Source organism: Condylura cristata, unplaced genomic scaffold (genome assembly GCF_000260355.1).
Source record: "Condylura cristata isolate star-nosed mole 26May11 unplaced genomic scaffold, ConCri1.0 scaffold00001, whole genome shotgun sequence".
Classification (NCBI taxonomy): domain Eukaryota; kingdom Metazoa; phylum Chordata; class Mammalia; order Eulipotyphla; family Talpidae; genus Condylura; species Condylura cristata.
Window position 1 is genome coordinate 80,079,728 of NW_004567102.1, and position 15,804 is coordinate 80,095,531.

General features: G+C 36.4%; 1 protein-coding gene across 1 annotated transcript in view; it reads right to left on the reverse strand.

Moving 5' to 3' along the window:
- Positions 1 to 3,008: 3,008 nt before the first annotated feature.
- LATS1 (large tumor suppressor kinase 1) overlaps positions 3,009 to 15,804 on the reverse strand; it is a 30,014-nt gene continuing 17,218 nt past the window's right edge. Inside the window, exons 5-7 of the mRNA XM_004673930.2 lie at positions 13,312 to 13,494; positions 12,758 to 12,864; positions 3,009 to 7,732 (exon numbers count right to left, since the gene is read on the reverse strand). Coding sequence (XP_004673987.1) covers positions 7,223 to 7,732; positions 12,758 to 12,864; positions 13,312 to 13,494 — 800 coding nt within the window. The 3' untranslated portion in view covers positions 3,009 to 7,222. The remainder of the gene's footprint in view (positions 7,733 to 12,757; positions 12,865 to 13,311; positions 13,495 to 15,804) is intronic.

Here is a 15,804-nt window from a genome sequence, read left to right on the forward strand (position 1 = left end):
AATGGTCAGCAAATAGAATGCACAAAATGTATACATATTGTATGATTCCATTTTTATGAAATTCTAGAAGGGGCAAAACATCTAAACTAATAGTGGTCATTGGTTGCCAAAGATGGTTTAGGAGATTAACTTAGTTCCAATTTTTTTCCCACTTGTTTATCTGATTTAGTTCAATCATATAATATGTATCTTTGAGACAGGGTTTCATATACTCAGCATATTTTTGTAGTTCATCCACTGTTCCCTTAGCAGTTTATTTCAGTAGATCTGCCTGTTTCATTCTGCCTCTGTGAAGCCCATCAGCCCCACACCTCTGGACCACACCCCAGTTTTTCTATGCATAAATTTAAACAAAATAAATCTTAAAAAAATGAGAAGTATGGATCAGTATTTTTTCTGACCTAGACATTTTGTCACAGGGGACTTCATGTGGTCATGGACTGAATTCAGTTTCTTGAACAGGTAGAGGTACTGCTTTTCCAGGTTACTTTCATGAGCTTTCTCACAATTTTAAGTTTATGCCTTTAGTGTCAGCAAAGAAGTTCTATCCACCACCTGTGTAGTGCCAGAGGTGCTGATGGGATAGAGGGGGATGAGGGAGGCTTCACTGGAGAGAGTGGGGAGCAGGCCAGGGGGCCTTCCTGAAATACTCTGCTGAGGGGAGAGTGAACAAGACAGGAGAGGTCTGCGGCACCCTGTGAGTCAGATCCCTGGCTGGGGAACTAACCCAAGGCAGAGTTGATAGTGCTCAGACTTAACCCCTAGGCCACCAGGGAGGACTGATTGTCTGTAGTTTGAATGTATTACCCTAATATTCCCTGGGTTCCATGAATCGTTGAATGCCTGTCATTTAATTTTAGAAAATCCTCGGCTATTCCTAGCCATTATTAAGTCAAATATTTCTTGTTTTTCTCCTGATACTATGCCAATGTAACCCCTTGTGTAATTGTCCTGTTCTTAGATAGTTTTTTCCCTATTAGCTCTTCAGTTTTGGTGTTCCTTGTTTTTTTTTTTTTCAACAAATGTTCCATTCATCACAAACTTAAGGGAAAGAGAGATACCCTGCATAGACCTAGGTGGGCAGTCTTAAAGAACAACTGCTTGCTCTTCACTTTGGAAAGTATCCATCCACTTACCTTTAAGTTCTCTGATTCTTTCCTTAGCCCTCTTCAGTTATGGACCCACCCAAGACATTCATCATTTGTTACAGTGCTTTTTATTTCTAGAATTTCCTTTGACTCAAGCGTTCACATCTTTCTGCTTACCTTACCCATCTTTTTCTGATATTGTGCATTTCTCCCCCTAGCGTCCTAATCATACTACTTAAAATTCCTGGTCTGATTATTTTAAAGTTGATATTGTATCTGAGTCTTGTCCTCATGCTTGCTTTCTCTCAGGTTATGAGGAATTTTTGTTTTTGCCTTTTACAATACTTTGTTGTTGAAATTATTATTTTTTTATTTGAATTAGTTTTTTGTTGAAAACTAAGGGAGCTGAAGTAAATAGATCTTTAAAGGTTTATATTTATTTGGCTAGGAACTAAGATGTTATTGTCTGCTGTAGCTGTGGGTGTCATAGGGTAATTTTTTCTCTACCGTTGTAATTTTTGTGTCTTACATGGTCTTTGGATTTCCCTTCTTTCCGTCTGATGGGTGTTTTGAGTTTCTTGAACCTGTTAACTTTTATCACCAAATTTAGAAAATGTGGGACCAATATTTTATTAAAAGACTTTTCTGCCCTATTTTCTCTTAACTGGGAAAAGAGGTATACATAACAAACATATGCATCCTGTATCTTTAAAGATTTATTTATTTATGTATACAGAATTGGGGTACAGGCCAGAGGTGCCAGGGGTGAGAAGATGCACCAGAGACAAGAGTGAGGAGCAAAACAGGCAGATGTACTGAAATCCACTGCTGAGGGGAGCAATGGGGACAGGAGTGGCCTGCTGTGCTATGTGGGTCACCTCCCCAGTAGGGAATCAAATTTGTGCTGTGGCTGTAATAGCTTCATAATGCTGGGCTTTAACCTGTTGTGCCACCAAGGAGGGCTCTATCTTTAGATTTTTGTTTCAAATATCCTTGAGATTTTGTTCATTTCCAATCTTTTTTTCTTTATTCTTCAAATTGTAAAATTTCTACTTATCATCTTTGAGGTTTATGGACTTTTCCCTTTGTCATCTCCATCAGACACTGTATTATTTCCAGAATCACCTATTGTAAAAGAGTCCCAAGTAAAAAGATAAAAGGAAATCTCAGAATGATGAAATACTTGGAAGAAAGGGGCAAAAGCCCTTGGTATTTATTTGTGCAAAGTTGATTTAGATAAATATTATCTTATCTGGTAGTTCATGTGATACTTGCAAATAAAGGAAAATGATTAACCAACCTCAAATTTAAATAAATTATAAACGGGACTAAAGTAATACTAAATGTGGAGTTAAATCATTAAAAAGCTTTAAATCGGGGCCCTCCCTGGTGGCGCAGCGGGTTGAAGCACAGCACTGAGAGGCTGAGGCCCCTTCCGCATGGGTTCAATTCCCACCTGCCCCGGAGGTGCTCTCATGGCGTGGCAGACCTCTCCTTGCCCGCCCGCTGCTCCCCCAGCAGTGTACTTCGTTGATCTGCCTGTTCTGCTCCCCACTCTGTCTCTGGTGGAGCCTCTCGCCGCCCCTGGGCCTCTGGCCTGTACCCCAGTTCTGTATGCACAAATAAATAAATCTTTAAAAAAAAAAAAAGCTTTAAATCTGTGCTGATCTAAAATGAAGACTTTAACATAAAATAGTATACTTATATTAAAAAGAAAGCACTTTATGTGGTTACACTAAATCTATTCAGCTCATATTACTCTAAGAAGGTAATATTTTAATTCCAAGGAATCCACTTTTTAACTGCAAATTTTCTCTGAAAATAAAAAGGTTGAAATAAAATTTTGAAAGAAAAAATCAATATATTTAAGTGACTTAAAAGTCAGCTTTCCACACATATTGAAGTTGAATTTTTTTTTAATTATCCCAGCAAATGTTACACTAGAGAAAATGATGGGAAAATACAAATAAGAGTCATTAAAAACACAGGCTGATTATTCTTAACTATTACATTCAGAAGTATGCAAAACAATTTAGTTATATTGCAAAGCTGTAATTCCTTTTCCTAACAAAGCGTTATTTTATAAAACTGTAGTGTTGTCACTGATTCAACTTTAATACAAAATACTTATATACATAATACAATATAAAAGTAAACTGTGGTATAGTGCCTTCCACATAGGGAAATATTAAGGCGCTTTACAAATAGACCAATATGTTGACCCAAATTACTTTTTGTTTTAGATTAAAACAAACAGGTTAAGTGTTTCACTTTAAATACCAAAGGGATTTTAATCTTTGTTTATTAAAGAGAAATTTCTAAAGTACCTTAGGTAACAGCAGCAGCAATAACTAAAAATCCTCCCACTGTAATCTCTAATTTCTAACATATTATTTAGTCAGAATAAAATATTTCCACTCACAGTTTTGCACTTTGCAACAGCAGAAGATAACTTTTTTAAAAAGTCAATCTCAAAGTGACTTCTTAGTCATACATTCTATAGTTTCTATTACAAATAAGGTAGAAAAGATACAGCAATAGGGCCTGCCTTAGAATGTCACTGGACAATACATAACAGTATCTACAGTTACATAATTATAGAACACATTTTATAAATACAATTAATAAGCGTAAAAGGGGTTTAAGAAAGACAGCAAGTTTTTTAATGAGTGGGAACATTATTTTTAAAAGAAAACATGTAACAAATGTTTTCACTCCATTTCAGTTGAGAACACAGACTCTTGATGTTGTCTTCATCTTAGTGGGTCTGAACAAAGCAAGTTCTATAGTGGAAGAACTGAATATAGTCTGGGAGTAAGAAGACAAAAAACAGCATATCCAAACTATTAAAACTGCAGTTACTAAAGGCTGTACAAAAGCTTACACTGTTAAGAGGAAATTTTGAAAGAAAACAAAATTTGTAGTGTCTGCTATATCTGAGGCATATGGGCAACAGAGAAAGCACCTTAGTTTTCCTAAGACATAAGTGTAACAAGTTGGTTCTTATACTGTATTGCACCATATCCAGAAGTAAAACAACTAAATGGAAACAACTCTGACAAAGTCTGAAGAGCAAGATAGTTTAAAAATGTTTTGAAATTAAAATTTCTTGATTTCGTTTTGCATAGGATGTTCCATGAAGACTGCCATCTCATTACAGTGCATTTTCTTATAATTCTCTGATTAGAAATTCAGAGTATTCCTCTATCAAGCCCATTCAGGCCAAACATGTATTTCCGCACCCTCCCAAGGCTGAATTTAAATTATGTTAGTACTGTACCAGCAAGGATTACAGGTAGATTTGAGTAAGTTCTTTGCCATAGTATTTTCTCCAAATACCTAACTGGTCACAATTGTGCTATAAAAACAGATAAAATAACAGGTTGTGTTTGGTTTCAGCTGGCAAAATTCTCTCATTTTTACAGTATATAAATCTTAGCCTTCGTAATAAGCTATACAGTGATACAGACACGATAATCTAAAAATAGTGGATAACTAGGATTTATCGACTAGATTAGAAAATATGATAAAACTTACTGGGAAAAGAACATACCACTATGCTAGTCATTTGGTAAGCAGTCATTGCTACCCATCAAAACCAAGTTTGCCAAGCTATGGCAAGTAGAAAAGAGATGGGTGTAACTCAAATCTTAAAGAGTATTATCAATTCTTTACCTAATGTAGATACAATAGCTTTAACAACTAAATTAACGGATAAATTTAAAACAAAGGTTAAATGTACGACAGTACTAGATTTTCTTCCAGTTAGTGGTGTTATTGATAGCTTTACTGAGCTGACAGTTGACCATCATTTACCTCAAGAGAACTGGTTTTAGTTTGAAACACTCTTCATTGCAGGAAAGGCTTAGAAGAGCTTTGAAGGTCCAAAGTTGAACCCACATTTCACATCTACTTTGAAATACCTATCAACGCACATGTGTTGTTATGCCAAGAACAAACAACAGCCTACACTTTCATAATGATACAAAGCATGGTTGTAAATATGTATACTCACATATATACATTTGTATACACATGTTACCTATGAGAGAATGCAACCTACCTTTATACTGTGTCATACTTTGTTAAGTTTTACTGCTGTATTTTCTATGAAGTCAACTTATATAGTTGCTAACATCCAGTACTTTAAGATCAGCACATCTACTTACTCTCTGTATAGAACAAACCTGAACCCAAACTGTCAACCAGTTATTTTTTACAGCAAAATTTTATAGCAAAATTAGTTATATGGCAAAAATACTTGTGATGAAATGCTTGCAGCAAAGAACTTAACGATTTTAACAGACATGAACAGAAGAAACAGGCATTCACAGGGATGTCTTATACAGAACCTTTCCATCACAAATCATCAGTGTTTACACAAGATGTGTCGATCTGAGTAGTGAGCCATACATTTAAAGCACATTTCTTACTTTGTAACAAGTTTCAATGCATCCAGGATCCCTAAAACTGCATGCAATAATTGATATGTATCTGTTAATACATAGTTTTCTTGGAAGAGCTGACATTTTTCATCAGATTCTAAAAGGGTTAATGACCCAAACACCCATCATTACAACTATAGGCTATGCAGTGTTGTTTACAAGCTGAGCTGAGAGGGCCTCTTTCAGGAAAGTGGGGCATGTGGGCTAATACAAACCTTTCCCTCCCCCCACTTCAATCGAGATACTTTTGCCTTTAACTTTACTTAAATCTCTGGTTTCTGTTAACTTTTAATCAAGAAAGCTAAAAGCCTGGAAGATCACTAAAATTATCCTCTTTTTCCACAAAAAAATATTTTGATGAAATAATTCTCTACAGTGGAGCTTAAGGAACTATGTTTGTATTTCCTTACAAACTGGTACAAATACAAAAAAGAAATTTGTATTAATACAAATTTTACTGGTGTCAGAGCCCTTCCCCTGCCTTCCCAAAAGATATGCCTAGTGTTATTTTAGAAACCCATGAGTTTCCTTGAGCCCTAAGCATTATATATAATAGGCATGCTGGAAAACATTATTTAACCTTAAATTACTTAGAAGGATTTTGATTTTCTAAGACCGCTAAGCAATTCTCCTAATTAAATAATGGCTACCTTAATTAAGAGTTAACTATTTCTTCACCAATTAATCTGCACTTTGGTAAAATACTGCCAAATAGCCAGATTTTCCATGTATGCAGCACTGTTCAGAAAGAGGGGACTGTAACATTACTGACAAAACTGTCGCTATATAGGTAAAACATTTTTTTAGCGACTACCTACAAATAATTCTAATCAAAGTTTCATATGAAACTAAAATATTATTTCTGCTTAGGATGGTGAAGTTTTTTGTTTTCATGTTTTTAATTTCCAAGTAGAAATATTAAAGATCTTCGCTTTTAGTATCAAATTTTTATTTAGGGGAGATTTTTCCTTTTTAAAACAGGAAGCAGCATTAAAATATCAACATGGCAAAGAAAACTGGGAGTGCTTTGCTTCTTTTAAAGTCAGTAACTCTGAAGAAATATATACTAGATTACTAAATATTCTACATTATTTTTCCTTCTGATGAACATAAGTTTCAACCCTGGATTTCTTGGTTTCAAGTTGTGAATTACAAAGATTATCATTAGCCAAGGAATAGTTACCGTCAGGATGTTTTAATTTTTATAGCTGACTCTGTATCAAAAACAAAGTGTGGGAGTAGGAGGAAGAGCTCTGTAAATATGGGGTATGTTTCATATTTGGTTAAAGCAAGGTAAAACTAAAACTGTCTTTCAGGCAAATTTCAAAAACTCAGTCTTTTAAAAATTATTTAGCATATGTACAAATAGATACCAGACTTCTCCTTTTAAACAAAGCACTATTTTAAAGTACTTTAAGTACCAAGAACTGATTATAATACTCAGTTCATAATTTATTTTCTTTATAACAATTTTTTTTTCTAAATTACTGATTTAAAAAGCTGGAATAACTTAACATTTTTAAAGGATTTCCCATAATTTAGGAATATAAACTATTGTACACAGAGCACACATACATAGCTCTGTTTCATTTGCATAACTTTACTCTCATAACTTTACTCTCATAGCCTCAAAAAACCCTGGGTTTCAGGCCTTTTTGCAAATCCTCATCACAATTACTTTTTAGTGTATTAAACATAAACTAAATCAATATTTTTGATCTCTGCGCCTGTGTCCTGATCGTCTTCATCTGACTGTTGCTCTGAGCCTTGTGAGTTAATATATTCGTATTCAATAGGCTTTGGATAATTATAAGGGTAGCCATTGTCATCAAAAAACCTCCGAAAAGTGAATTCATAGAAAGCATGTTCAGGGTGCTTTCCATTTTTATACCATCCATTGAGAGTGTCGTTTATATTTTCTTCCTCATTATCATCACTCCATAACTTATCAGGATCAACAGGATCAAAGTTTGATGTATCTGTTGGGTGTGTGATTTTAGGAATGTATGAAGCAGACTGCTGTCTAAGGTCACTGGAGAAATCAATTGCTTTAAAGAATGGGTGTGCTTTTATTTCATCAGCACCATTTTTGCCTAAGCGATCTTCTGGTCCGCGGCAAAGCTTGACGATAAGATCAGAGGCTTCAGGACTCAGTTTAGCTTGTGATGGAATGTGAAGAGATGTTTGCCAGTTGATAACCTTTAAAGAAAAAATTTTTTTAATTAGCAGAGATGAGATAAAAGCAATTTCTTCCAAATTTTATACCAAAAAGTCTTACTTTTAATAATGAATCACAGACGGGAAATAAGCTTTACTTCCATCCCCTGCTCTCTAAGCATCTTATGCTTATCTTACAAGAGTCACTGTAAAATTTAGCTCCCAATTAAGCCCTTCTAACTATGTTAGCAACGGCTATTTCCACTGTGCCTCCTGTCAGGTTTACTTCTACATCATGGCTCTAATATGCAATGGCACCCATTTATGCCTATGTTCTCCTGATACAGCATGAAATTCCTTAAGGCGATAGGTTATGCTTTGTCTTTGCTGTTTCCCAGTGTTTGGCAAAGTGCTCACATAATTAACAGATATTCAATAAACATTTATTCTGGTTTTGAATAAAATGGAATGAGCAAGGGAAGGAAAAGAAGGAAAAGTAATAGGGAGTCAATAAATAGTTGTTCAAATAAATGAATAAATGAACCCTACTCCACTTTTTTTTTCCAGCTACAGCAGAAGGGAGAGAAATAGTTCCTTCTCCTAGTACCTGTTCATCTTACGGTCTTTCCCTAAATTAGAAAATGGAGATAATACCAACTAATAAGAAAATATTTCTTTCAAAAACTTTGGGAAAAAATACCACAATATAATAGTTATTTATTCCTCAATCCACTACCAATTTCAAATAGGAGAATGAAAATATACAGTCAGTTGGAAGAGTTTTTCACTTTTATTTTTTTTAAAAGATTTATTTTTAGGGCCCTCCCTGGTAGCACAGCGTGTTAGTACAGCACTGTGAAGCTAGCTTCACAGCTAGCTTCAACGAGCTAGCCTGGGAGGTGACCCATATGGCGCGGCACACCTCTCCTGCCTCACCTGCTGCTCCCCTCAGCAGTGTACATCATTAATCTGCCTGTCCTGCTCCCCACTCTGTCTCTGGTGAATCCACTTACTGCTTCTTGCACCTCTGGCCTATACCTCAGTTCTGTATGCATAAATAAATCAATGTTTAAAAAAATACTTATTTTTATTTATTTATGCATACAAGAAGTGGGATGTAAGCCAGAGGCATGGGAGTGAGTGGATTCATCAGAGAGAGAATGGGGAGCAGCACAGGCAGATCTCTTGAAAAACACTCCTTAGGGGAGCAGCAGGGAGACAGGAGAGGTCTGCTGCACCATGTGGGTCATGGGTCAGCTCTCTGTCCAGAGGTTGAACTCATACTGTCCAGAGGTTGAACTCACCTCTGTCCAGAGGTTGAATGCACTGTTGGCAGTGGCTGCCAACAGCTTAATAGCACTGAGACTTTAACCCCTGCACCACCAGGGAGATTCTGGTTTTTCACTTTTTATTGTTAAGTGACATTTAGGATTTTTTCTGTTTAAGTTAAAAATACAAACAAAAACAAACAAGCAAACAAAAAAACCCAAGGCACAATAAAATAGTAAGAACAATTAATTCAAAGATGGAACAAAAGAAACTAAACTGAAGCACAAAAAGAAAACTAAACTATAAACTGAAGCACAAAAAGAAAAAAATATACAAAAAAGAAGGGTTATATAGAATAACATAAAACTTCTCTCCAAATGTATACTAACTGGAGTTCTAGAAGGAAGGAAACAAAAGAAATCTTGAAATCAAGCAGGGAATTTTCCAAAATTGATGAAAGTCACCAACCTAAATCCCAAGAAGCTTTGTGAATCACTATCAAGGAATATAAGAAACTTAACAGACATGTGATCAAATAGCAGAAGACCAAAATTAAACAAACAAACAAAAAAAACCCTCACAGCCGGCTGAGAGAGAGGGTCCAGTCTAAAATGTGGTGGATATACCCTGTCTTATCTACTCAGGGGAGCTAGACAACCTGAACAGAATGCTGGAAGTAGTGACTCAAAGTAAACAGTAACTGGCAGATTATAGAAGAAGATAAGATTTGACACTACAGAACCTAGATGATTTTACCAATTTTTTCCTGACCTAGATTTTCAATAGCCCAAACTCTGGGGAGGTATACAGCACAGCCTGAGGGGGCTCCAGAAAAAAACCCTCTACAGGAGTGGGAAAGGTATTTTTTAAATTATTTTATTTTTTTTTTTAAATTTATGCATAAAAAACTGGGGAAGAGGCCAGAGGTGTGGGGGAGTGAAAGGATTCACTAGAGACAAAATAGGGAGCAGAACAGGAGGACTGACTGAAATACACCGCTGAGGGGAGCAGCAGGCAGGTCAGGAGAGGCCTGCCATGCCATGTGGGTCACCTCCCTGGCCAGGGATTGAACTCGTGTTGTAGTGGCTGCAATAGCTTCATAGTGTGCTTTAATCTGCTGTGCCAGGTTAAAGATTTATTTTGAAAGGTTTATTTATTTATGTATACAAGATCTGGGGTACAGGCCAGCGGTGTGTGTGTGGGGGGGTATGTGTGTGAGAGGATTCACCAGACACAGACTGGAAAACAGAAAAGGCAGACTGACTGAAACACCAGACTGCTGAGGGGAGCAGTGGGTGAGACAGGAAAGGTCTGCTGCACCATGTGGGTCAGTTCCCTCTAGGGATCAAATTCATGCTGCCTTGGCTGCAGTAGCTTCGTAGTCCTGAACTATAACGCCTACGTGGGAAAGGTACTGGAAGGCAGCTACAGAGGTAGAAGAGCCATCTCCAACTCAAACACAGGGAACCACCTTCTCCAACTGGATATTAAATCATAAAACATGCAGTCTCCGACAGGGTGGATCAAATTCCGGCTGCTTAATCTGTCCTTTTACCACTTTGCTGGATGCAAATGCAGGCATGAAATTGTGTATGGCAGAAGAGGGTAAATAAAACTTCAAATACTCATTAAAGAACTGAAAGGGGAGTGAAAGGAACTGGAAAGCACCAGCAGGGAAAGAGCAGCTTGGAAAATTTAATTCATAAAATAGTTAATGTACTGCAAGGTTACCCCCAAACTGTACATGTGTAGATCTTACCTTAAAGAACATATAAAAAATTTAGAGAACTGAACTAAGAGACAGACAACAGCCCAGGGAGAGATCTGTTTATTCAAAGATTTTGAAAATGAAACTCATATTGAATTCACAAGTCACTAAAGGCTGGTTAGAATGTGTGCTCAGAATTTAATCAGGTTTAATCCCTACCAAAACAATATCAATATTCTCCATAAGTTTTAACAAAAAAGCCAGTTTCATAACTTAACATCCAAAATGTCCAGGACACAACCAAAGATTACTTGGCAGAAAAAGAATCACAGAAGTTCTGACTCATGTGAAGACGACAAACATCAGTGAGTGGTGTGATGACACAGCTATTACAAAAGTATTTGACAAATAGTTTTAAGTAGCCATTACAGAAATATTTCAAATAAGGAACAAAAATCTTCAAAAGATATTTTCAGCAAAGAAACTGAAGATATGGGACCCTCCCTGGTGGTACAGAGGGTTAAAGCATAGCACTACAAAGCTAAAGCCACTTTTGCACGAGTTCGATGATCCTCATGGTGTAGCAGACCTCTCCTGACCTGCCCACTGCTCTTCTCAGCAGTGTATTTCAGTCCATCTGCCTGTTCTGCTCCCCACTCTGTCTCTGGTGAATGCAATCACTGACCCTGCACCTCTAGCCTATACCCCAGTTCTGTATGCATAAATAAATAAAATAAAAAAAGAAACTGAAGATATGAAGAGATAGTATATGGAAATTTTAGAACTGAAAACTCTATCATGAAAATAAAAGTTAAATGAATGGATTCAGTAGCAGAATGGAGCTGTCAAAAGATAAAATTAAACTTGAAGATTCAGAAGACATCTTGAAACATCAAGGATCCAAGAAGAGAAAGAAAAATGCTAAATATCTAGATCAATATGACTACTCCGCCTTGAGTCCTTTAAAATAAATGGTCAAAAACAAAAGCTGTAATGTTGTTAAATAAGGTTATAAATATATATGCACATTAACTACAACATAAAGGTAGAGAATTACATATCTATATGGTAGTGGGGTTCTACATTGATCTAGATGTGAGCAAAAGGTCAATTTTATTTTTCCTCTCTTTAGAGAAAGTATATTTACTCAGATAAAGAAGTGTGTGTTTTCTTTTTTTAAAGATTTATTTATTCATACCAGAGCTAAGAGGTGTAGGGGGTGAGAGGATTCACTAGAAACAGAGTGGTCAGAACAGGCAGACTGAAGTACACTGCTGAGGGGAGCAGTGGGTGAGACAGGAGAGCTCTGTCACAGCATGTGTGTCACCTCCCAGGCAAGGGTTCGAACTTGTGCTGTAGTTGCTATGGCTAGCTTCATAGTGTTGCGCGTTAACTGGTTGCACCACCAAGAAGGGCCCAGAAATAAATGTTTTTTAATAGTTAAAAAAACAATATGGTTTTAAAGGACAGGTCTTCCCCAAACATACCACTTCAGCATGTAGGTTATTTTGAGTTAATCAATCAAGGCCCTGAAGACTGAAGAGCAACTTACCAGCCCTTTAATGACTTAGGAGAATGAAAATGTGAGGATGTTACCCAGGTTTAGGGTTATCTCCAGACAAAACCTTACTACTGTAGAAACCCACCTATATTCAGGGCAAACATGTAAGTACAGACATCTAGTTCTTTTCTCATGAAACCCTCTTTTAACAGGACAGTGTATACTCAAAACTGTGGAGCTTCTCCCTTAAATGCCAGAGGTAATCACAAGTGGAGAAACAGACAATTTTGTTAAGGGTTTGAATGTACATGGAAGGAAATAAAGCCAAGAGGCTGTGAGTAACAGTCAACTAGAATAAACCTTCAGAATGTGTAAGACAGGAGAATGAAATATAAGTATGGTGTATTTGTGATATAAGAGTATGATGACAGTGGAATGAGTTATAGTTCATTTATGAAACTTAAGTGGGTTCCTATATCTTTACAAACTCATTTCTTACTTCTAGATTAAGATACTCTATTCTAAGTACTGATGAAGATCCAGTATAGGAACCTATAACAATTCTTTTGGTATAAATTCTATACCTTACCTTCATTTGTGTTTCTAATGGTGTTTGTGCCAAGAAAGGAGGTTGTCCCACCAACATTTCAAAAAGAATTACACCAACACTCCACCAGTCACATAACTGTGTGTAGCCTAAAATAAGATACCAAAGTTAGTTATTTGTAAGCAATTTCAAAAGAATGCTCAAGAATTACTATACTGAAAATCAATTCATAACCAATTTATACTACAAAAGTAATGCTTTTATTATAAATATAAAACAGGGCCTCCCTGGTGACCTAGACTCAGCACTATCAACTCTACAACCTGAGTTCCCCTAGACAGGGAGCTGACCCACGTATGCCTCAGCAGATCTCTCCTGTCTCACCCACTGCTCTCCATTGTTCTGCTCTCCATTCTATCTCTGGTGAATCTTTTCACCTCCTGGGCCCCTGTACCTCTGGCCTACAACCCAGTTCTTATGCAAAAATAAATAATATTAACAAATAAAAAGTAAATTTAAAACATAATGCATGTACTAGTATAAATTCTAGTTGGTCTAAAGGCTCATTGAGATTACTTATGAAACAAAAGTTTTACCTGTTCGTAATAGTACTTCAGGGGCAATATAATTGGGAGTCCCAACCAAAGAATGTGCTAGACATCGCTGGTGCTGGCGTGCAGCTCTCCGCTCTAATGGCTTCAGTCTATCTCCACATCGACAATTAGAGGGGTCACCCCATTCATTACTGAAATCCATACTATCTTGCCGTGGGTGATCACCTGTAGAGTAAAAGAAAAGAATAAGTAAAAGCAACAAGACGAAAGTCAACCTAAAGTCTGTTTAGTCATCTGTCATTATGGTTTTGCTAACAAGCTAAGGACATAAAACATGTCAAATCAGTCATGTCATTTACTATTGATTATGACCTGAACTCTGAGATACCAACAAAAAATGTTTTACATTAAGGAAAATTAGCTTAAAATTCAGTAGAAGTCATGAGGAGGTAGCACAGAGAATTTGTTATTCTGGCTGCTGCATACTGCTACTCTGAACAAACTCTGAAGCAAATTTAGCTCCATGTTTCTTTCATTTATTCAACAAATGATAATGATAAATAAGAAAGATCTTCTTTCATGCAGCTTTTCAGCAAGGGAAGACACACAACAAAATATACAAGAAACACAATGAAGCGTCTCACTCAGAAAAATCAACATGGTGTGATGCACTAGAGTGACTTGGGCAGGCTAAGATGGTATCTGTAAAAAAACCATTATTTGAAAATTGGGGCAAAACATCCCACACAGAAACAATAGCAGGAGATCAGCTTGATTAGTAAAATTAGGAAAAGGAGTCAGTACACGTGGGTTTTGTAGCAATGAATGGCTTGTCTTTGACTACAAGTAGAGCAGAAAGATATTGGAAAGCACAAGGCAAGATGAAGGTAAGATTTGATTTATGTTTAAAAAAGACTGCTGTGTGAAGAATAGATTACAAGGAAGTGAGAAAGAGACCAGTTAAGAGGTTACTACAGTTAAGCCTGGACTATGATAGTACAGTGGAGATGCAGAGAAGTGATTCAGGATGTATTTTGAGGTTGAATAAGCAGGAATTACAGAAGGACTGAGTGGAGAGTATGGGCAAAAGAAGAAGCAAGGTTAACTAGAAGGGTACTAATAGTGCAGTTCATCACTAAAATGGGGAATACTGAAGGGGGAGTAACTAGAAATTTGCAAATATAGAAGAGAGAAATTAAGAGTTGTTTATTGACAATGTCACATATGAAAAGCTTTTTAGAAATTCATGTGAAACAGGCCATTTCTGAAAGCAGAGACTTGGAAGTCACTGACACAGAGATGGTATTTCAAACTATGACTGGAAGAAATCACCTAACAAAATAAGTATGTAATTAACTGAACTGTATGTAATAATCAGCTGGCATGTTTGATTAACATGGAATCTCTACACTCCAGCGAATATTTCCAATCAGAAGACTAGAGTACAGCTTAAGAATCTTATTTTTAAGAAGCCCAAGCAATTTGGTTGAATATAGGGAAACACTAAGTTACCTCACACTGAACATTAAAGCAGGTTCAGGTCTCAGTTCACTTTATGTCAGTGTACATAAAGTGTTCACAGAAGTTAAGGAAACTAATAATACCTCAGAGGAGGATTGTGAGCATTAACTGTGAATATATGTAAAGCACCAGGTCATAGTAAGTATTCCACAAATGTTAGATTGTAATGACTTACACTTCCATTAGGGCTTGAAGGGATCTTGGTGAGGCAGTGTGGTATAGCAGAAATAACATGAGCCCTGTAATCAAACAAACCTGGATTCAAAGCCTACCCCTTACACTTATCTTCTGTCTGACCCTGGATAATTAAGCGTCAGTTTCTTCATGTGCCCTCACAAAGACATTGTAAGGGTTAAACAGAATCAAGTATATAAAATTTTTAAGGCTAAGTAAGGTGTGGGGTAATCATGCAATGGAATTCTAAATAGCAGTGAAAATGTTATCTGCAATAAAAATGATGACTATCAAACATAAAATGAATTGTCTAAAACAGGAGAACATATATACAACGGTTAAATTTAAATGAAAGTTTAAGCATAGGCAAAATGAAATAGCATATATGTAGCATGTGGGAGAAGTATAGAGGAAAGAACTGATTATAAAGTTGTAAAATAAAGGTTCCCTGTGTGGAGGGAAAGGGGAAATGATAGTGAAGCACTTCAGAAACACTGATTATCTAGTTCTTAAACCGAATGGTGGGTATGGGGTGTCGTTTAAAAATCATTTAAAATGTTATTTGCCAGACACATTTCAAATTAACAAAAAATAAAAAATTAACAGAAAAATGTTAATAATAATATTGAGAAATATTTGGCTCTTACACACTCTAATTATTTAAAGTATCTAAAGGATTCACTCACATTCATCCTATCTATACCTTGAGACCGGAACCAGGACTTCTTGCTCCCCACCAGTGGTAACTGCATCTTATACTTTATTGCATTAAGAAATCACATTGGGGGCACTCCCTGGTGGCACAATAAGTAAATGCAGCGCTGAAAGGCTACAGCCACT